We start from the raw sequence: 22,728 nt of genomic DNA on the forward strand, positions 1-22,728 counted from the left end.
ACAGGTGAAATGCACCCCTTCTATAGCTTGCCTGACTGCCTGCCACATTCCCAGGCCCTGCTCAGCTCCTGGTGTCCGCTCCTGTCCCTGGCTGGTCCCCGGGCCCCTCTTGGGTCCTGGCCTAGGTGGCAGATTCAGCCTGATGAACATTCACGGGGCCAGCTCTGGACCACCTGCTGAGGGCCTGGAACAGTGAAGGTGACACTGCCTGCTGGGGGACTTGTTTTGGTCCCAGCCCTAGGATGCACAAGCCTTAATGCATTGGGGACCATTTAGCCAATGAGAAACAAAGTTAAATCCCCTCCAATCTCCTATGCCAGATCTACCCTCCCTCGCCCAGGTTTTCACTTCCCCAGAGGAGACATTAGACTGTGTGCATTTGAATCCCAATGACAACAGTGTCTGGAGGTCCAACCGTAAGCCGCCCCCATAAGTGTGGGAAGAGCTGGGGACCATCTTGGGGGTCACCATGTCTTGGAAACCTATTGTGCAAGGACATTACAGGGGGTAAATGGAGGCCCAGAGAGGGGAGGGGTTGTGCCCCAGACTACACACCTGATGGAGGACAGAGTGGTGACCTTCCAGCTGCCTGCAGTGCTGTCTGAGATGTGGGCTGGAATGTCCTTCCCCACTGAGACAGCTGCTGTCTCTCCGCTTCCTCCCTCCTTGCCGTGCTCACATGTGCGTGTGAGCTTGGTACACACTTGGCCCTCCGTCCTCTGCGGATACTCTCTTCGATTGCAGGTTCCCTTTCCTCGACATCAAGCAGGACCTTGCACTCCCTGCCCCTCTCACTGGAGCCCACGTGATGAGCGCTTCTCCATCCTGTTTCTCACCAGCAGACTTCCCTTTTGGTCCTTAACCAGCACTGTTCCTTCTCCCAGCAGAGATTTCTCCCTGCCCGCTTCCTCCTGGGGGGTGTCACCCACCAGTCGCCGTGTACGTCCTCTGTTCCAGGAATGCTCAGGGGACCACCTGCCCACAGCAGGCCCCTCCCCCCCACCGCACTGTCATGGCCTTAGTCCCATCGCATCCTGTTTTGCATGCTGATTGTCATAACTGGCTAAGTGATCTCCTGAGACCTGGGGCTGAAGCTGGTGACGTGTGAGCTGGGTGGAATCTGGTCTCAGTGTTTGCTTACTGGTGTGCTTAAATAATTTTGTTTAGTTCTTTTAACGTGGGCTGTACTTACCAGTTCCCCAGAGGTGTACCCACCATTTCTGGTTACTGCGCACCTGCCCGGCTTCCCACAGCTACATCATCCACCTGGCCCTTTGAGTTTGAAACCCTGCCTTTACAAGGGCTGAGACCATATCTGTCTGTCTGTCTCTCTGACCATGGCATCCATAGCACAGAACATGTCAAAGAGCAGGAGGTCCATTAATTTATACTGTTGAGTGAACAAATATATTTACGAGTGAAAAAGAGTGCAATAGCAGTTGTTTAACGTGTGCAAAAACAATAATCATGATTGTAGGTGCACAGAATATCTCTGGAAGGATTCATGTAAACTTGGTAACAGTAGATGCCTTGGAGAAGGGAACTGGGTGGTTGAGGGGATGAGATGGAATTAGGATACTCCTTATTCCTTTGGAATTTAATTCAAATTTTACAAAAAATGGAATTTCATAAAAGATGATTACATACTTTTAAAAGATCAAGTCTTGGCATTTGAGGCCATTCTTGATATGGACCCACCTCTGCCCACCCAGCCCTCGAGCCTCCTGAATCTGATGTGGTCTCTCCTCCTACCCCAGCAGCACCTGGTCCGAGATGGGGTCCCAGGTCTCGATGGACGTGGGAGCCGTGCATGTGGTGATCGTGGGCGGGGGCTTTGGCGGCATCGCGGCCGCCAGCCAACTGCAGGTGCTGAACATCCCCTTCGTGCTGGTGGACATGAAGGACTCCTTCCACCACAACGTGGCAGCCCTCCGGGCCTCCGTGGAGAGTGGTAATGGTCTCTTCTCTGGGGCTTTCTTTGTGACCGTGGTCTTGTCACCACTGTGGATCACAGGGTGGTTTTCTCCCTTTAGGGCAAGGTGCCTAAATTCCACCATTAGACAAATTCCAGGGAATCTTAAGGTCCCTGGCCTTAAGCAGCTACCATACCAAGGCCCCAGAAGTCAGAGCGACAGCTTCTCCGAGGACCTGGGGCCCAGACTGGCGCTTTAGGGGGTAGTGGGTACCCAGGGGCTGTTTAACCAAGGGGCCCCTGTTGGCATGCAGCTCTGGAAATGTTCTGAGTTATTCTGGCCTCCTGTGGGCAGCCCAGTTTTACACCGTGACCTCCTCTCTGTCCGTTCCCCAGGGTTTGCCAAAAAGACATTCATTTCCTACTCGGTGACCTTCAAGGAAAACTTCCGGCAGGGCCTGGTGGTTGAGATAGACCTGAAGAATCAGACAGTGCTGCTGGAGGACGGCGAGGTGAACCCAGCGGGGGCTGGCCATCCTCAGCTGGCTTCAGGGGGCCCCTGGGATGTGGCTGCTGGTGGGAGGACACCTGGGCCCGTCTCCTTAGGGGCAAGGGCCCCCCGTGCCCTCCTGGTGCCTGGCAGATAGCAGATGCCTCCTGAGCAAAGGCTGGGCCCCAGCAGCCACAGGAGAGCGGTGCAGAGCCTTCCCTGTATGCCGGGCACTGTTTTAAGCCTCACGTGATCTCCTTTAACGCCCACTGTGACCCTGTGAGGGAGGTGGAGTAGCCTCGGTGCACCCAGAGGTTAAGAGGCTTGCCCAAGACCCCACAGCTGGAGAGACTCAGCCAGGATTTGGACCCAGGCAGCTTTGCCCCAGAGCCCTCACTCTGAAAGCCAGGGTCCGAGCCCAGGGACCCCCTCACTGTCTGGAATCAAAGGGTAGGAACCACAATCCCACATCGCCTGGGGGGGGCAGAGGTTTTCTTCCCGAAGTTTGTGTCCCTCAGCCCTGGGGTAAGCACAGTGCCTGTTGTATCCTTGTGGGACCAGAGCTCCGTCAGCAAGCTGCCAGCAGCCCACCCACCATGCTGAGGGTTCCCTCCAGCCTGGCCCTCTACTCTAGTCAGAGCTAAGGGGGGACTGTACAAAGGGGCTTCACTTCCTGTCCTCAATGAGTGTGGTTTAGTGTGAATAAATCAAGCTTACTTGAATCAATTTTGAGGCTGTAGAATCTCCAGTTGGCAAGATTACTGAGAACGTCCTTATCCTGTGGCTTTGGGTCCATGAGGGCATCTCAGGCCTCCACGGGAGTAGTGGGGCCTGAATGGGATACAGACCCTCCAGTCCCCCTTCCATCAGAGCAGCTCTGGGTTTGTCAGTTTTATATATTTAGGCTCCAAACAGGATATCCGCTCCCCCCCCCCCCCCCGCCACTTTGTTTTTGTTGGCCAGGATAAGGGGAAATTTTTTCTAAAATAATGGTAATAATAGGGAGATTCTAAACTAACTCCACACTGGAAGCTGGAATCCTGCTTATTCCCCACGAGCCGTTTCCTGTTGCCTGCTCACCTGCCCCGCTGCTGTGGGGAGCTCTCCCCTCCCGTCCTGTTTCATGGTGGGCGGTCCAGCAGGCGGTAAGCTCTGCCTCCTTGGGTATTTCCTGGGTTCTAGCACCATCCCTTGGTCTAACCAGTGATGGTTTTGCTCCCCCGCAGGAGGCCTCTCCCCCTTGGTGCTGCTTGCCTGGTGGAGCCTGGGGTTGGATGCAGGAGCCCGGGTCTGCCCTCACCATTCTTTCCCTTGCCCCTCCCAGGCCCTGTCCTTCACATATCTCATCCTGGCCACGGGCAGCACTGGGCTCTTCCCAGGCAAGTTTAACCAGGTGTCCAGCCAGCAGATGGCCATCCAGGCCTATGAGGACATGGTGACACAGGTGAGCTGCCTGCTGCCTGGCGGCAGGACAGTGAGGGCAGAGCCGGGGGTGGGGGGCCCTGGGAGAGTGGGACAGCTGTGGGGATGGCCGGGGCTGCAGCAAGGAGCCCCCGGGGCTGCAGTGGTGCTGTAGAGATGGAGAGTTACCAGGAAGAGGCTCCTGGGAGGAGACCTTTGGACCTGCTCATGTAGCGATTGGCTCCTGTTTGCACGGGACTTGTGTTTATATTATAGAGCGGGCTTGGATCCGTGCTGTCAGCCACTTCTCATGGGGATCTGGAGAGGTGGGTGGAATGGGTCTGTCCCCACTGAACAGATGAGGTGTGGGGACCCAGAGAAGGTCCTACAGCTGTGTGACCAAGGCCAGGTCTTTCCCTCTCTGCACAGCTGCTGAGAGGCCTGGGGAACCTCTGGCACAGTCATGAGCAGACGTAAGAGTGGAGGTTAGGAACCTGACCTGGAACTCAGGCAGATCCGGGTCACCTGCAAGCTGGGCAGGTAGTGAGAGTTGAGTGAGAAATGCAGGGAGACACCCAGCAAGAGCACATTTGGACCCTGAACTTGGAAAAGGTTCTCTATGCTCCTTTGGCCAAGGAACCCACTCCCCAGGCGGACCCCGAGGCAGGGCGGATTTGAGGGCGCACCTTAACATTTCCTCCTCCTCCAGGTCCAGTGCGCACAGTCCATCGTGGTGATCGGAGGAGGCTCTGCAGGAGTGGAGATGGCAGCAGAGATTAAAACAGAGTACCCTGAGAAAGAGGTGGGCCAGTGGCCTTGGCCGTGAACTCTCAGAGGCGGGCTTCTTTTTTGTCTGACGAACATCAGAATTTGCTCAGGGCCTGGGAGGGGAGCCCCGTTACCATAAAGTGGGAGCATGCGTTTCCTGTCTCCTGCTCTCTGCACTGGGGGACCCCCTAAAGTCCCATTCTGCTGGGAATTTTACCTGGAGAGCCAGGGTGCATCCTAGTTCAGTGAAGGGTTCTGCCCTCTGGGCCAACCCGGAGGACCACGCCCTGGGGAGATACATTATGAAAGGTTAACTCCCGTGTCCCCTGCAGTAATGTGGCCTTTGCAATAGAAACGTAGACTTTTGATGACCTCTTTTTGCTAACAACCAGCTTGATCAAAGGCACCCACATCGGTGTCTTGTCTGGAGCAAGCACAGCCTTTTGGTCTTTAAGGGACAGTAGCCCTTGCCCTAGACAGCACGTAGGGGGACCCCGAAGTGTACACCACACAGCCCATGCTGGGGAAGGACTGGTCAGCACTGCCTCTTTTTAGTGATAAAGGGATGGAGACCCTGCCGGCATCCTGGAGAGAAAGGAAGCAGGCTGTAAAGGCTTAGCCTAGGGCTCAGTGATGATGGGCAGTTATGGGTCCGTGAGGCAAGAGCTTGCCTGCAGCTGATGCCAGATCAGCTTCTGGGAGCCACGTGGAGCCTGTGTCTGGTTCTTCTTCCCTAGGGAAAGGCAGGTTGGTTTTGAAAAGTAAGATAAATATGGGCTAATTTAATTATATGACTATTCTCTGACAAATTATTGGAAATTATTATGGGTGGTTCATGTAGAAGTTTATTAATTTTGATTTATGGGGTAAGGACTGGTCTGAAGTAGTAAATAACTTAGTATAATTCCCAAATGTTTAAAACTAATAGACAAATAAGAGTAATAGTAGCCACCCTTTATTAAAGAGTCACTATGTGCTGAGTTACGTGCTTTACACTTACTTTCTCGTTTCATCATTACAATATTCCTGAGTAGGACTGTGATCCATCTTACTGGGTCTTCAGGAGGTGACTGAGTGGGTATCTGAGATGGGATTCCAACCCAGGCAGTCTGATTTCAAAGCTCAAGCTTGGAACATCACTGCGGGCTCCCTCGCACTTCACTGCTGACCCAGACAGCAAGTAGACGTGCCTGGAAGCACCAGTTTTAGAACCAGCCTTAATGTAAATGTCAGCCTGATTTACAGTTAGAATGTCGATGGCTTATATATAGACTGTATAAGTGCCCAAGGATGCTTGAAAATAATTTTCCACGTGGCCCTCGGTGAGGTGTGTGTTGTGAAGCATTGGCACGTCGGAAAAAATCCTACCCTGGGAGATGTGGGCTCCAGCCCACTCACCATTAACTGGTTCTAGCAGTGGGCAAAGTACTTCTCTGGGCCCTCCGTTTCCTCACCTGTGAACTGGAAGTTGGGGAGGAGGTGGGAGAGACAGGCTGATGTGTTTTCAAGCCTCTTTGTGTGAGCAGGAGACTCAGTGGCTCCTTCTCTGTCCTGTGGTTGTTTGTCCCCAGGTCACTCTCATTCACTCCCGAATGGCCCTCGCAGACAAGGAGCTCCTGCCCTGTGTCCGGCAGGAAGTGAAGGAGATCCTGCTCCGGAAAGGCGTGCAGCTGCTGCTGAGTATGTGTCAGGCCCCTCCTGCCCTGCCCCTCTCCCTGGCCTGGTGAGACTTGGCTGAGGCTTGGTCCCTGCTCACAGCCTGAGCGTGGCCGCGCTCAACCCCAGGCTCTCTGTGTCCTGAGGTGGGGCTGCAGAGCCTGTTTAGCCTTGTCGTCCAGCTGGAGGTGTGTCCGTCCCCAGGCAGGGCAGAGGCCCCGGTACTTACGGGATTTTCCTGTCATGAAGGCAGCACTGTCCTGGCTGTTGCTTTGGATACAGTACAGGTGGTACCCATTTGTTGAATGGTTTAAAAAGTCATGTAAAAGGGACTTCCCTGGCGGTCCAGTGGTTAAGACTCTGTGCTTCCAACGCAGGGGGTGCGAGTTCGATTCCTGGTCAGGGAACTAAGATTCTACATGCTGTGTGGTGAGGCCAAAAAAAAAAAAAAAAAATCATATAAAAGATTTGACCTGAATTATGATATCTCTTTAGTGGAGAGAATAGGTGTTTTGGGTTTGTATTTTGAGGCTGGTGGAGAGCGTGGCTTCTGTCCAGAGCAGAAGGGAAGAGACCTACCCAGCATGTTAGAGTGGGGCTCTCTCCCGGGGGTGTGACCCCCGCCCCCCAGTTCACGGGCCCGACACTCTCACCTTTTGCAGGGCAGGTGAGGTGTCTGCTCTCTGAGAGCCCTCCCGGCTCCTGGGCTCCGCAGAAGTGGCTGTGCAGCCCTCTACCCGCCTGCATTTCCAGGCAGTGAGGAGAGTGGGCCGGCCCTGGACTTCCCTTGCTTACCCCTGTCGGTGGTGAGCCCAGAGGGCTCATCCTTCCTGGTTAGGAGTGGACATTCAGGGAGGCGTGGTTGAGGTCTTCCTCAAATAGCTTTTCCCAGAACCTCTTGGGAAACTTGGCCTCACTTCCCCAAATTGCTTCTTGGAACTTGCTTTCCATCGGATCCCTTGGGGCCAAATGTCCAGATTGTGCTTCTTGGGGTGGCAGAGCGGACCGGTCTCCAGCCCCCAGGCCAGCCCTGGCTTGGGCCCCCGCCTCGGTGGTGTGCCTGCCCTCTGCCAGCTTCCTGGTCACGGGCCTCCCCTGACAGGTGAGCGGGTGAGCAACCTGGAGGCGCTGCCTCTCAACAAGCATCACGATCACATCGCGGTGCAGACGGACAAAGGCACGGAGGTGGCCGCCAACCTGGTGATCGCCTGCAGCGGTATCAAGATCAACAGTTTGGCCTACCACAGCGCGTTTGGTAAGTGGGAGGCCGGGCCGTGACCCCCTCCCCAGGCTGCCTCCTCCCCCTCCAGCCGCCGAGAAGGCCCTGCAGGCCTCTCCCCCGAGAAACTGGCATTCCACCCTCCCACCCCCAGCCCCAGTCTCAACAGCTCATTTGGTCTCTTCAAACCTTAAATTTAGGTTCAGGGCCACTCTTGCTGGGCTTTCCTCAGCTGTGTTGATGGTAATTGAGGCCAGGGTGGCCAAAGTGACCAGAATCTTCCAAAATCGGATCCCACCCCCTAGTGGTGAGAGATGGGAACAGGTTTCAGAAGGAAGAAAAAAGATCTATTTTTCTGTTACTTTCCTTGGAACACCAATGCAGAGGAAATTCCAGGGTCAGGCCTTTCTCTGTTCACAGGTGTGCTGCTCTCCCCAAACCCTGACCCAGACGTTTGCCACTTGAGCTTGGAAACGATCATGGGGAGAGGGGGGTCATGAGGCCTCCGTTTGTAAAGCTGAATATTGACCTATTGAGCTAACTGGAGGTGGGGGGAGCTGGACCCATGGCTCCATCTGTGAGCTGGAGGCTCAGTGGCTCCTTCTCAGGCCCCGAGGTGGCCATGTCCCCAGGTCCCCATCATTTACTCCCAGATACCTTTCCTGGATAAGAAGCTCCTGCTGTGTGTCTAGTAGGAAAGAATTATCCAATCCCAGAAGGAAGCTAGTCCAGGCCATGTGTGGGGCTGGGATCGAGGGCTTATAATATACAAAGATCCCAGGACTTAACACCTAATGGTCCTAATGGTATGTTTTCAAAGGTAAATTCTTTTAAGTCCCTTAAAAAGAAAAGTTTATCATCTATTAAAGCCCTGCATTTATTTAAAAAAATCTGATCCACATTCAAAAGGAAATCCAAGACTGGGCTAGGTTGTAACTTAATCATCATAAGTGAATCATTGTTAATCGTGGTAACTTACAAAGAGTCATGTGTGTTATATGAAATGACACTTGCTGGTCTTTCTGACCAGTTTCCACCCCAAAATAGTAACCTCGCCTTTGCAGGAAGAGTTCTGAGGGGGGACTTCAGGCAGAAGTAAACCAGACAGGAGGTTTGCCTCTTGAGGATGTGCCTTTGGAGGGTAGCTGGACTGGCACCACAGCCCATCTTCACTGTGTTCCGGTGGCCACTTCTTGGGGCAGCTCAGGATCTTGGTTTCAGGCTGGTTTTCTCGCAGGTGATCAGCTGGCCAGCGACGGCGCTCTGAGAGTGAACGAGTACCTCCAGGTGGAGGGCTACAGCCACATCTACGCCATCGGTGACTGCGCCGATGTGAGGGAGCCCAAGATGGCCTATCACGCCAGCCTCCACGCCAGTGTCGCCGTGGCCAACATTGTCAACTCCATGAAACAGAGGCCCCTCAAAGCCTACAAGCCAGGTCAGGAAGCTCCCCACGCGGCACAGTTTTAAGAGAGTCAGGGTTAGAAACGGTGAAGCCTTTGTGGGCTTTACAATGCCTGACCGCTAGAACACACTGTCAAAGCTGGGGACAGAAACCTCGCCCAGAGCTCTAGGAAAGTATGTCAGGGACTTGCGCACGTTCCTGAAGGCCTTACGCATTTCCCTGCCCTGACACTGAAGGCCCCGGGAAGGGTCTGTGCCCTGGGAGTTGCAGGCCCATGGATGGTGAGCAGGATTCTAGTTTAGCGCACGGCTCTGCTTCACAGGTTCGCTGACGTTCCTCCTGGCCATGGGGAGAAATGACGGCGTGGGCCAGATCAGTGGCTTCTACGTGGGGCGGCTCATGGTTCGGCTGGCCAAGAGCCGGGACCTGTTGGTCTCCACGAGCTGGAAAACCATGCGGCAGTCTCCACCCTGATGGGGAGGCTGGGCGGGAGATAGGTACTGTCACCGCCCGGCGATCAGATTTCTTGACAAATGGTACCCGCTTGACAAATGCCAAAGGGCAAAAGCTCTTTTCCTGGAGTAAGATGTCGGTGATGTACTGACCAGAAACACAACTTAGACAAAAGCAAAAACTGGGAGAGAGAGAGAGGGATATTGGTGTTAAAAGAAAAAGACACCCTTAAAGGAGTCTTTCTGTTTCAAAGGTCTGCTGGCTGAATGGTTCACTTGGTCCTGGGGAGGGCACAGCCCACCTTCTCTACCCCAGCCTCCTCTTGGGTGTGTGTGTGTGTGTGTGTGTGTGTGTGTGTGTGTGTGTGTGCGTGTGTGTGTGTGCACGCATGCGCACGTGCACACGGTGTGTGGCATTCAGAGCTCTCAGAGTATGGGCGAGAGCTCAGTATCCTGGTGGCAGGAAGGGTCTCCCTGTCTGTAAGGGCAGGAAGGAGGGCCTGCACAAGGAGACCAGCTAAGGAAGGGGGACTGGGGTGGAGAGATGGCCTACATCCCAACCTCTCCCATCACGTTAGGAGGTGGGGAAGCCTATAACGTCCTGCAACACTCAGGTTGTTAATAGGAGCTTAATTTTAAACTGTTAGTCCCTACCGTCTTTAATCTTCATGAATCTTTCTATATTTCTATTTTTAGATCCTGATTATATACCATAGGTTGTATTTAAAAAGCGTTAGATAAAATTTCCCTCCTGGTGAGTCCATCCTAATGGAGAGTGAGTTTTTTTATAAAGCTAACAGGTTAAGACAGAAACCTGGCCTGCCAGCTGCTGGGGGTGTTTAAAGAAAGACAGCCAAGCTAGCGTGACCGTCGGGTGGGTCGCCATCCTGCTAACATTCAGGGACCATAGCGGGTTTCAGTAGGTGAACCCCTGCATGCTTCCAGGCTACTGTCTTAGGCAAATTTGTAAGTGACAAAACTCCAGCCAATGCTGGGGCAGGGGTACCCTGTGGGAACCTTTGTAGTTCTGTGCTTCTTGTTTCTTAGTCATCCCCAATGTCACTTATCTGGAGGTGTAGCCATGTGGCAATAATGCCTGCCACCAATTATGTTAAGGTATAAAAATGACTCCTCTGTTTGGGAGAGGACTTCTAATCAGGATAAACCTATTTTGGACCACATAGGCAAGATCCCTAAGGCAGAAGTTGTTGATGAGTTCATCTGAATAAATTCAGGTCCTGCCCCAGCCCACCCTACCCCTCCCTGCCCACTTTTTTTTTTTTTTTGCGGTATGCAGGCCTCTCACTGTTGTGGCCTCTCTCGTTGCGGAGCACAGGCTCCGGACGCGCAGGCTCAGCGGCCATGGCTCACGGGCCCAGCCGCTCCGCGGCATGTGGGATCTTCCCAGACCGGGGCACGAACCCATGTCCCCTGCATCGGCAGGCGGACTCTCAACCACTGCGCCACCAGGGAAGCCCCCTGCCCACTTTTAATGGTAACCTCTGGGTACTTGGCTGGAATTCTTAGGATACCACCCTCACGAGGGTTCTTGGTCTGTCCTGTCTGGGCTGTGGCCCAGGTCTGTTCCATTTTGTTGCCCAGGCCTAAGTGAGACTGTGCCTTTGTCCCAAAGGATGGCCACCCCAGGGAGGCTTCACCCAGTCCTCCATTCCCGTGGACCACAGCCAACCAGGCTCCCCTTCTGGAAGTGGGACCTGTTGCATGAGAAACACAAGCCATTCCTTGCCGTCTGACCTGGGGCCTAGCATGGTGGGAGTCTCAGCTCCATAGTGATAGGCCTGGTTCTATTTATAACATTCTTAAGTTTCCACCCATAGGGACACAGTTCTCCAGACTGAGCAAGATGTTACAATAAAAGAGTATGTTGTAAGAAAGACACTGGATCTTTTATTTTTTTTTTCCTTTCATTTTCTTTTTCTTTAAAAAAAACAAAACAAAACAAAAGCCTGAAGCAAAATCTTTCTAGGAGTAGTTACAGATATTATAGGGGTAAGGGTAGGGGCACTAAAACAGAAAGAAAAGCACCAGTAAGATGCCTTTCTAATTTTCTTCTCTCCATCACTGAATACAGACAGCCAACAAAGCCCAAGTCACTTCTTTGCCCTCTTCCCTTGCAAAAAAGGAGAAACAGAAGATTTTAAGAATTTTGAAAGGATTTTGTGTATGTGAGTGTGTAAAAGTCAATGCTATAAATCTAAAACGAAGTCTGTTTTTTTAAAAAAGTTCTAAAACAACAGGAAGAAAACACATGGAAAGAAACCCCTGGTGGAGACCTGGTTAATTACAGACTGAGGCTCTTTTTAACGAGAATATAAAATGCAGAGGGCTCTTCCTGTGGGCAGGACCTGCTCCCGCAGCCTCTTCCACCCACTTCCCTTTCAGCTGCCCTCCGCTCCCCTGCCGTCACCCTTCCTCTCTCCTTTTAAAAGATAAAACCCCGCTCCTGTGACTTTGATCCTCCTGATTCCGGATGGTGAACGCGGTGGCCACCAGTGGGTGCGGGGCGGCTACTTGGCATCAAGCTTGGCCATCTCCTGCACATAGATGCCGATGCTCTCGCTGTCGAAGAGCAGGAAGTAGACGTTCTTCAGTGAGGATGCGCTCGAGTCGTCGAAGTGGGCCGAGATGGCTTTGAGGGTCACCTGGGCTGCCGTCTGTTTGGGGAAGCAGTTTCTGTGCCAAAGGAAGAGAAGAGCTGATGTCACTTTGGTCCTGGGGCCCATGGAGTAACTCTGCCCTCAGCCCGGGGTAGGGGCAATGTGGTTCCTTCTCATCTTGGCACCAGGTCCTTGTTCCTATCTCTCGGGGTCTCACCGTGTGCAGGCTGGTCCACGCATGATCCCCTTTCACCTCAGAAGAGGGACAGCCCAGGAGGGGGACAGACAGGGCACACTGTCCCCACTTCACATATGCCACACTGGCTCAGAGTGGCACAATGGTTTTAGGGCTGGCTGGTGAGCGGTGGCCTGTGTTTGAATCTATGTGGCCTGACTCCAGTCCAGCTGAGCTTTAAAAACTACCAACTCAGCTAACACAACATTGTTAATCAACTATACTCCAATATAAAATAAAAGTTAAAAACAAACAAACAAACAAAACCCTACCAACTCAGCATTTTAAAAAGCCAATATAGGGCTTCCCTGGTGGCGCAGTGGTTGAGAGTCCGCCTGCCTATGCAGGGGACATGGGTTCGTGCCCCGGTCTGGAAAGATCCCACATGCCGCGGAGCGGCTGGGCCCGTGAGCCATGGCCGCTGAGGCTGCGCGTCCGGAGCCTGTGCTCCGCAACGGGAGAGGCCACAGCAGTGAGAGGCCCGCATACCGCAAAAAGGAAGGAAAAAGAAAAAAAAGCCAATATAGGGAATTCCCTGGCGTTCCAGTGGTTAGGACTGCATACTTTCACTGCCGAGGGCGTGGGTTCAATCCATGGTCAGGGAACTAAGATCCCATAAGCCTCGCAGCACGGCAAAAAAAAAAAGGCATTTTATTAGTTTCCTCAAAACTGGTTTACATGCTGAACAGATTGTTTATTAAAGGGCAATAATGTATGCTCAAAAGTACGTCTTCATTAATTCCTGTTTCATGCATTTCGTGTTCCTCTCGCTAACCTGTGTGGACGTGCCAGTGTAATTTGAGCAGTGACGATTCTGGGCAGGGCCCCAAAAGCCCCAGGATGCCCTGGTGGAGCTGTGCGCCAGGGACGCAGCCATTGTGACACCCCTGGTCATTTGGGGTCAGCCACCAAGCCCCTTGGGCGGGTCCAGGATTGGCCTGCCTAATAAGAATTCTTCTCACTCAGCTGCCCCGTCCCAAGCCCAGAACATCTCGGCATGTGGGCCCAGCTATGCAAAGAATTCAACCCACAGTGCCTCCGGGCCAGGCTGTGGAGACCCAGCGCTGCCTGCTCAGGTTGAGATAGGATTACGGCAGGAAGCTAGGCCTCATTCCTTCCTTCTTCGCCTTCCTGTGACTCGGCTGTAACAGAATGTCTTCAGAGTGTAAATCATATCTGCGCTACAGAGGGGCTTCTCAGGAGAAAGGGTGTTCAAAATTAAAGCAATAACTCACATTGGCTGTGAGCGTGAGGGGAGAGGCCCTGCTACACGTGAGGGCAGACAGCCTCATTATTTACCTGAAATACTGCTCCCATGCCCAGTCGGGGTCTGTGGCAATTAGAGCAATCATTTCTCCAACCCCTAAAAGCAAGCCCTTGCTGAGAGCCTTTCACTTCTCCAGCCTCAGCCTCGAGGCTCTCCCAGCCCCAGAGCAGCACCGGAATCCCCTGGGGATTCTGCGATTGGCATCCTAACCCCGTGGGCTCTCCGCTGCTGGTCTGTGGACCACACTTGGAGGAGCAAGTGCCTTTGAGCCTGGTGTTTCGGATCCAGTGCTCTAGACTGGGATAGCTGGCAGGAACGTGGCTCTTGGAAGGCTCTCAGAAGAGAACTCTGCCCCCTGCTCCTCCCAGAATGGGCTTTCTCCCTGCATTTTTTTTTTTTTTTGCGGTACGCGGGCCTCTCACTGCTGTGGCCTCTCCCGCTGCGGAGCACAGGCTCCGGACGCGCAGGCTCAGCGGCCATGGCTCACGGGCCCAGCCGCTCCGCGGCATGTGGGATCTTCCCGGACCGGGGCACGAACCCGTGTCTCCTGCATCGGCAGGCGGACTCTCAACCACTGCACCACCAGGGAAGCCCTCTCCCTGCATTTTGAAGGATGGAAACTGCGTCTCTTGCTCTATCGCCTGGTCAACGTGCTTGCCTGTGCTGGCAGCCCTTGGTCACGTCCTCTGGGATGGCCAGACTGGATGTGACCAAGTCGGGGATCAGCTGGTCCCCAGCGAGAAGGCTGGACAAGTGGACCCAGCACCCTTGCCACCCCTCTGGAGGAGAACATCTTACCTGCCGCTGGGGAAGGGTGGGAATGCCACCGACTTCAGCTTCTTGTCCTCTGCTGCTGACAGGCAGTTTTTGATGGTCTCTTCAAGCTGTTCTTCACATTTGTCGGAGCCCCACTGAGGGATGTGACAGTGGATGACGAATTTGGCTGCAAGTCCGCTGGACTGGCTGACGGCGGCTGGGACACGACAGAGAAATGCCGCAGGTTATTTCCTACGTCTTCACCTTAAGCCAGGGGGTTAGGCTCAATCGCCTGTGTCCCTCTTAGGAGAGTAGGAGCCGTATCAGAATTGCTTTTGACACTTGGCACAAGCTTTGGGTAAACACACTGAAAGCTGATGTGACAGCATGTCACACACTCTCACATGGTCTGCCTCCTGGCCATAGGTTAGGTGACTCCTAATCAAAGGTACACAGTGGAATCGTCTCCGATCCCTGGAAATTGTGAATGTTTCCTTACATGGCAAAAGTGTCTTTGCTGGCGTGATTAAGTGAAGGATTGTGAGATGAGAAGTTTACCCTGGACTCTCCAGTTGAGCCCTAAGTGTAATCATACAGGTCCTAATAAGAGGGAGGCAGGGAAGTCAAAGGTAGGAGAAGGCACTGTGATGAAGGAACAGGGGTTGGAGTGATGCGTCCAGGAGCCAAGGAATGCAGGAGCCTAGAAGCCGGAACAGGCAAGGGACGGCTGCTCTGAGAAGGAACCAGCCCTGCCAGCACCTCGATTTTGGCTTCTTAAGACTCGTTGTGGGGAATTCCCTAGCGGTCCAGTGGTTAGGACTGCACCGAGGGCATGGGTTCAATCCCTGGTCGGGGAACTAAGGTCCTGCAAGCTGCACAGCGTGGCCAAAACAAACAGACAAGAAAACTGCCTAAAAAAATAAAGGTTATAAAAAAAAAAGACTCATTGTGGACTTCTGACTCCAGAACGCTAAGACAGTACACTTGTGTTGTTTGTTGCTACCAAGTTTGTGCTAATTTGTTAGAGCAGCAATTGGAAACCAATGCAACGGCTTTTTAAAAATGGACAAGCCCTCCCCTCTTGCCCCGTCTGAGATCCTGACTTGGTAGGTCTGATGCAGGCCTTGCGCTTGGTGATTTGAGGACCCTCCATAAATTTAGAACCGATCTACTGGGTTGTACGCATCCTCAGACAGGGACTGCCCTTTCGATCATCTCTATATACCTGAGGAGCCTACAGGGAGCAAGTGTTTACAGCGGGTTGTGAAATTGGATTATGCCTGCCTTGTCTCATAATTTCAGTTCATACTCCCTACTTTTATTTTTCACCCCACCCCCAAACCTATTTCCCATCAGTGACAGAGCTGATAACGAGGAACACCCAGGAAGTCCCTGTGGCCGTTGATCCCTGGAGAAGGGGCTGGGCCTGATCCACTGGCCACTCTGACCCCACATGCTGCTTGCCCCTAAGCTGCCCACCTTGTGGAGCTGGGGCTCTGTGTCACTCAAGGAGCCGGGTGTAGCAAAGGTCCCCAACCCTCCCCCAGTGGCCAGGCTCTGGGAGCCTGGGGGAGTTCAGGCAGGCTGTGGCCGCTATGGGCTGTGTTTGTAACAAATGTGTGTGTGTCTGTTTTAGGGCAGTGTGTGGGGTTGGTTTGAAAGACTTATTTGAAATACATGATGCCCGCCCAGCATGTGAGCCGTGTTTCCTAGTGACGCCCACAGTGCTGGAGAGGCTTTGACTGCACATGCCAGGGCTGGTGGAGACAGATGCAGGGGGCGTCCCCCGCCTGTCAGCTACGGCTGTGAACGCCTCGCCTTCCCAGTGCCCAGCTGGCGCCAACCATCTGATTAGTGAATGAGTGAGTGAAGGAATCAGTCAATATAAATACTGAGGAGGCAGTGGGCATGACTGGTTGACTCTATGACCTTGTACATTTGCACACCAGAAACGGAACGTCCCTGTCGGCCTTGTAGTCCAAGGGAACCCAGTATCCTGGGGATGGGCCCTTCCTGCTTGGGGCAAATTCCCTGAGGCCCTTACTGCTCTCATGTGCTGGAGAGATTCCAGCTCTTTACACACCGGGTAATGATCATGTTACCAGCTGAATGGTATTCTTTTTTTTTTTTTTTTAACATTTATTTGTTTATTTGGCTGTGCCGGGTCTTAGTTGTGGCACGTGGGATCTAGTTCCCTGACCAGGGATCGAACCCGGACCCCATGCATTGGGAGTGTGGAGTCCTACCTACTGGACCACCAGGGAAGCCCTTGAATAGTATTCTTTTTAATGTTAAAGTCAGTTTATTTTTTTAAATAAATTTATTTATTTTATTTTTGGCTGCATTGGGTCTTTGTTGCTGCGCGTGGGCTTTCTCTAGTTGCGGTGAGCAGGGGCTACTCTTCCTTGCCGTGCGCAGGCCTCTCATTGAAGTGGCTTCTCTTGTTGCAGAGCACGGGCTCTAGGCGCATGGGCTTCAGGAGTTGTGGCACGCGGGCTCAGTAGCTGTGGCTCACGGGCTCTAGAGGGCAGGCTCAGTCGTTGTGGCGCATGGGCTTAGTTGCTTCGTGGCACGTGGGATCTTCCTGGACCAGGGCTTGAACCCGTGTCCCTTGTATTGGCAGGCAGATTCTTAAGCACTGCGCCACCAGGGAAGCCCTAAAGTCATTTAAAATAAGAGGAATATACCACTAACGGCAATGTTAAGTCAGACATTTAATCAGGAAAAAAATGGCATGCCTTCTCATCCTTCTGACGCCCGCTATTTACACTAGATTTTGAGGGTAGTCCATGATAGCACGTCAGCCTAAAACAAAGTATTTCCATGGCAACTGGAAATGGAAACATTGGCTTGTAGTTGTAAGAATTTATAGTGTTCTTTACAGGTGCCAAGGTCAAGGTCAAGTGATCTCGGGGCTTGGGACACTGATATTTGGTAGAAGCATCTGCTAATACTCTTTATGTGATGTGATGTCACCTGGAGGACCATGCTCTGAGGATGGCAGTGCAGCTGCAAAGGGCCTCCAGAACCTTTCCTCAGGCGAGCCCACCTTCTCAGGGTCACCACAGCGAAGGGGACTGCAGGGTGGCCCCTTGTCTGGCTGGGAAGCCGCTGCTGCTAATCCTTGGTCTCCGCGACACCGTGCTTTTCCTCCTGTCTCAGGTTCCTGCAACAGCCCCTCTTCCCCCTGCCCGCCGAGGTCCGGTGCTCTTCTCTCTGCTGCCCGACGTGCTTGGCCCTGTCTTTTAAACAGCCATCTGCAAACCATTTTTGTCCTCAGTTTTCACCAGCTCCTTACCAGTGACATTGCTGGTGCCCCAGGTCCAACCTGTGCCCAAGAAAATCATCATTTGCTCCCGAAGCCTGATTCCCCTTTCTCCATCTCTGTCGCCGGCACCACCTGTCGGTTTCCTCTGACTTGTCTCATTCCAGGCCCATCTGCTTCATTTCTACCGCCACCTCCCACCCCTGTCCCATCCACCTTCCTGGCTGGAATCAGGATGCATTTTACAATGGCTGTGGGCTTGGACTGAGATGAGTTCTTCCAGAGGGAAGTTGCATTTACTTCTATGTCACCTGGGGACCCTACCATACCCAGGTCATGTCCCACTAACTTTCCTGATTGAAGTTTTTGGGCCGCAGTGGATTCGGCTGCAAATCCACAGGAGTACCAGCTTGTGGTTCAAGTTCCCTAGTGAGGTTTTTTGTCCCCGCTCTGTCCACCCAATGGCAAGGTCAAGACAGGTACTTGGGGCTTCCCTGGTGGCACAGTGGTTAAGAATTCACCTGCCAATGCAGGGGACATGGGTTCAAGCCCTGGTCCAGGAAGATCCCACATGCCACGGAGCAACTAAGCCCGTGCGCCACAGCTACTGAGCCTGCGCTCTAGAGCATGCGAGCCACAACTACTGAAGCCCGCACGCCTAGAGCCTGGGCTCTGCAACAAGAGAAGCCACCGCGGTGAGAAGCCTGCGCACAGCAAGGAAGAGTAGCCCCTGCTCGCCGCAACTAGAGAAAGCCTGCGCCCAGCAATGAAGACCTAACACAGCCAAAAATAAGTAAATAAATTTATTAAGAAAAAAAAAAAAGGTACTTGCTGCCCTTTCTGCGTGGTGGTTCATGTCTTGCTAGCTCTTAAACTGAATGTGTCCTGGCTTTGTGTGGGGTCTCCTACTGGACACTCCATCTTGGAAATTTATTCTTTCTTACAATAAGGGCATATCTTACAACGGATGGTGTTTTGAAATTAAATGAAATATGGTGTTAGACCCTGATGAACTGTCTCCCCTTTTACAGATTCACCCTCACCAATCCCTTCTTCCCAGGGAGCTACCACTGTTTGGCCCCAGGGCCATGGATACTTAGAGCTGACAGATATGCCCCGATTTCTTAGCTCCTGCTTGTTTCCTACAGCCCTCTCCTTCCTTCTGGATTCACTTCTGTTTCTCCCAGTGAGGCCTCTGTGGTCCTTTCAGCAAGAGTCTGAGGGCTTCCAACTCTCAATTTTTGCATGTCTGTAATTCTGCATCTTTCATCCTCCCTGTTGAATAATAACAAAGTAATACGTGGACTTCTTAGTTGACAGTTTTTCCCCTCTGTGCTTTGAAGATACTTCTTTTCTGTCTCCAAGCATCCTTTGTTGCTGACGAGAAGTCGGCTGTCAGGAGAACCATTTTTACAAACACTCTGCCTTTCGTTGGGTTGCTTTTCAGGTTTCTCTTGATTTTTCAAATTTAGAGACGTCACCACGATGGGCCAGGTTTTGTTTGGTGTTTTGGGGGTTTGGTTTTGGTTTAGCCACACCGCGTGGCTTTCAGGATCTTGCTCAGGGATTGAGCTCGAGCCCTCAGCAGTGACAGCGTGGAGTCCTAACCACTGGACTGCCAGGGGAATCCTGATGGGCCAGGATTTGGATTTATTTTGATTTCATATACTCAGTGTTTTCAACCTGAGGACTCGTGGGTTTCATTCTGGAAAGTTCTCAGCCAGGATCTGTTTTGTTTGTTTCTAAACTGAGGGATGGTCGATTTACAACATGTTAGTTTCTGGTGCGTAACGTAGTGCTTCAAAATTTGTATCGGTTGCGCTTCATTTAAAGTTATTATAAAATATTGGCTACGTTGGCTGTATTCCCTGTGTTGTACAATATATCCTTGTAGCTTATTTATTTCACACATAGTAGTTTGTATCTCTTCATCTTTTCACATATTGCCTCTCTACCTCCTATTTTCTGCCTCTGGAACTGTTTAGAAGCGTGTTGGAGGCTCTCAATCTATGTAGAGAAGCTATTTTTCTCTCCTTCCCACCCCATCAGGCAGTTTGCAAGACCCCCGCAGTTAGGATCCTGTCCTACAAGGATGATTCAGGGCTCTGTCTCATGGTCATATAGGGGAGGCGGTAGATCCAGACACTGAGCCAGTGGGCCACGTGGCCCTGGGCCTGGGCGAGGGGCTCTCTGCTCCCTTCTGCTACTCTAGAAAACAGAGTTCACACGAGCCATAGCCCTGGGTGGCGGTCAGAGCCTTGGCTTCCTGTAAGAGCTTGGGAGTTGCATCCAGCCCTTGCTTTGAGCAGCGAGCCTGGCTCTGGTCCCCTCCAAGCATGAGGTGACTCCGTTCCCATCAGCAGGTAAGAGTTGACCTCCTGATGGCTCTGCATGTTACCAGACCTGGAGCCCAGCTCACAGCTTCCACGTCCCCCTGCTGCTGCTGCCTGCAGCTCTTCTCTGTCCACATGGATGTTTATTTATTTATTTATTTTGCCACGCCGTGCGGCACATGGGATTTTAGTTCCTTGACCCAGGACCGAACCCGTGCTCCCTGCATTGGGAGTGTGGAATCTTAACCACTGGACTGCCAGGGAAGTCCTGGATATTTATTTTATATTTCAGTGTGGCTCTGTCTTAAAATTTTAGAAAGGAAATTCTGTCTGTCATCGTATGGGGAGTGGTATGTGCAGACTGTAAAGTGCGGACTCATGTTCTGTCTTGACCGGAAGCCCCATTACTTTTCTAACTATCAAATCTGATCATCACATTCCCCAGCTCCTACTCTCATCTGTATAGGGTCAAATCCAGACCCTTAGCACAGCCCAAGGGCAAGGCTCATCTCTGGCCGCTATTCCTCTCTTTCTCCCTGCTGCTCCTGACTGAGCCTTCTCACACACAGGTCTTATATCCTCCCTGGCGCCTCCCCAACTCCCCCAAGCAGAGAGCATGGCTCCCTCTCTGTGCCCCACTTGTGTGTTTGTTTCTCCTCCTCGACTGTCCAGTGCTTGAGGGCAGGAGTGGGTTTTATTTGTCTTTGGAGCCCCAGCACCAGGGCAGCACTTGGCACTGACTAGATGGTCCCTGGAGGTGGGCGGGGACACGGATCTGAAGTTGGGCCCGCCTGTCAAAAAATTACCCAATATTCTTGAAAATAAGCGTTCAAACAAAAACCTGTGCACAAATGTTCAGAGCAGCTCTATTCACAAGAGCCAAAGGTGGAAACAACCCAAATGATGAATGGATAAACAAATGGAATAGTATTCAGTCATAGAAAGGAATGAAGTGCTGATACACGGTACAACATGGATGAACCTTGAAAACATTTTAAGTGAAAGAAGCCAGACACAGGAGATCACATATTTATACGATTCCACTTACATGAAACATCCAGAAGAGGCAAATCCATCAAAACAGAAGGCGGACTGGTGGTTGCCAGGGGTTGGGGGAGGGACGATGTGACTACTTGATGGGTGTGGGGTTTCTACAGAAGGTGATAAAAAGTTCTGGGACTAGATAGTGGTGATGGAGAACAGCACTGAGTGTACTCAATGCCACCACATTGTACAATGTTTGAAGGTTACAATGGTAAATTTTGTCATGTGTATTTTCCACACACACACAAAGTTGCCCAATTGCTCTAGACCATTTTGGGGTGAGCTGCGATGCAAATTGGCTTGAACTATCCAGACACTTTATAGTCCCCAAAGTGTACGAAATGATCTATGCAGGCCTGCTCAAATTATCTGAGAGATGCAAAAATAGCTTCTTGATTGGTTATGGCCTCTTTTGCTCTGCAAACTGAATGTGCGTGAAGTATGTCATGCTGGAGGGGAAGGTGGTGAGGCTGTGCAGGGAACATGGCCTGATTCCACACTTACCTTCAGCTACTTCCAAAGGGCCCTGGGACTTGCGAAGCTCCTTTACTGTTTCCAAGAACTCTTTCCCCCCAGCCTTTTCCAAGGCCTTACCTGTGAAGGAAACAATGGAAATCCATTGTGGTTGCTCTTTTCAGTCATTAATTACACTGACAGAGTTTTACTAGGTCTTAAAACAATTGCTGAGAAAGTAGGAATCAAACTTTGCAATTGAAATCCTGTTTACCAGTGGTCACTGGTGACAGGGGTCCCTGGGCTTCTGTCCAGTGGGACTTAGATTTTAGCAAACTCTTTTGTTTTAAAGAATTATTTAATATTTTATTTTATTTTATATTGCTTCTAATGTATCATAGGAGTTACTTCCCCAAAATGTTAATCACAGCTGGATTGATATTGCTAGTATCTGATACTAGCAATACTAGTATCAGATAAAATAGACTTTCAAATAAAGACTGTCACAAGAGATAAGGAGGGACACTACATAATGATCAAAGGATCAATCCAAGAAGAAGATATAACAATTATAAATGTTTATGCACCCAACATAGGAGCACCTCAATACATAAGGCAAATGCTAACAACCATGAAAGGAGAAATCAACAGTAACACAGTAATAGTAGGGGACTTTAACACCCCACTTATACCAATGTACAGAGCATCCAAACAGAAAATAAATAAACACAAGCTTTAAATGACACAACAGACCAGATAGATTTAATTGATATTTATAGGACATTCCACCCAAAAGTGACAGAATACACTGTCTTCTCAAGTGCACATGGAACATTCTCCAGGATAGATCACATCTTGGGTCACAAATCAAGCCTTGGAAAATTTAAGAAAATTGAAATCGTATCAAGCATCTTTTCTGAACACAATGCTATGAGACTGGAAATCAATTACAGAAAAAAAATGTAAAAAACACAAATACATGGAGGCTAAATAGTGCACTACTAAATAACCAAGAGATCACTGAAGAAATCAAAGAAAAAATAACAAAATACATAGAAACAAATGACAATGAAAGATGACAGCACAAAACCTATGGGACACAGCAAAAGCAGTTCTAAGAGGGAAGTTTATAGCCATTCAATCTCACCTCAAGAAACAAGAAAAATCTCAAATAAACAGTCTAACCTTACACCTAAAGCAACTAGAGAAAGAAGAACAAAGAAAACCCAAAATCAGTAGAAGGAAAGAAATCATAAAGGTCAGAGCAGAAATAAATGAGACAGAAACAAAGAAAACAATAGCAAAGATCAATAAAACTAAAAGCTGGTTCTTTGAGAAGATAAACAAAATTGATAAACACTTAGCCAGACTCATCAAGAATAAAAGGGAGAGGACACAAATCAATAAATTTAGAAATGAAAAAGGAGAAATCACAACTGATGCTGCAGAAATAC

General features: G+C 51.2%; 2 protein-coding genes across 4 annotated transcripts in view; one reads left to right on the forward strand and one right to left on the reverse strand.

The window, feature by feature from the left end:
• AIFM2 (AIF family member 2, ferroptosis suppressor) overlaps window positions 1-22,728 on the forward strand; it is a 36,543-nt gene that overhangs the window by 5,030 nt on the left and 8,785 nt on the right. Inside the window, exons 2-9 of one of the 3 annotated variants that reach the window (XM_024765530.1) lie at window positions 1,758-1,951; window positions 2,309-2,424; window positions 3,727-3,846; window positions 4,513-4,605; window positions 6,143-6,251; window positions 7,330-7,482; window positions 8,684-8,884; window positions 9,174-10,201. In XM_024765530.1, the coding sequence (XP_024621298.1) occupies window positions 1,774-1,951; window positions 2,309-2,424; window positions 3,727-3,846; window positions 4,513-4,605; window positions 6,143-6,251; window positions 7,330-7,482; window positions 8,684-8,884; window positions 9,174-9,325 (1,122 nt within the window). In that variant the 5' untranslated portion in view covers window positions 1,758-1,773 and the 3' untranslated portion in view covers window positions 9,326-10,201. Of the gene's footprint in view, window positions 1-1,757; window positions 1,952-2,308; window positions 2,425-3,726; window positions 3,847-4,512; window positions 4,606-6,142; window positions 6,252-7,329; window positions 7,483-8,683; window positions 8,885-9,173; window positions 10,202-22,728 lie in introns of those variants that run through there. The other 2 variants (XM_024765531.1, XM_024765532.1) reach the window with 2 other exon arrangements.
• The window catches only part of MACROH2A2 (macroH2A.2 histone), a 53,338-nt gene continuing 41,801 nt past the window's right edge, over window positions 11,192-22,728 (reverse strand). Inside the window, exons 7-9 of the mRNA XM_024765533.1 lie at window positions 21,326-21,415; window positions 14,222-14,396; window positions 11,192-11,997 (exon numbers count right to left, since the gene is read on the reverse strand). Of these exons, the coding sequence (XP_024621301.1) occupies window positions 11,832-11,997; window positions 14,222-14,396; window positions 21,326-21,415 (431 nt within the window). The 3' untranslated portion in view covers window positions 11,192-11,831. The remainder of the gene's footprint in view (window positions 11,998-14,221; window positions 14,397-21,325; window positions 21,416-22,728) is intronic.

This window comes from Neophocaena asiaeorientalis, unplaced genomic scaffold (genome assembly GCF_003031525.2).
Source record: "Neophocaena asiaeorientalis asiaeorientalis breed wild unplaced genomic scaffold, Neophocaena_asiaeorientalis_V1.1 scaffold31, whole genome shotgun sequence".
NCBI lineage: Eukaryota > Metazoa > Chordata > Mammalia > Artiodactyla > Phocoenidae > Neophocaena > Neophocaena asiaeorientalis.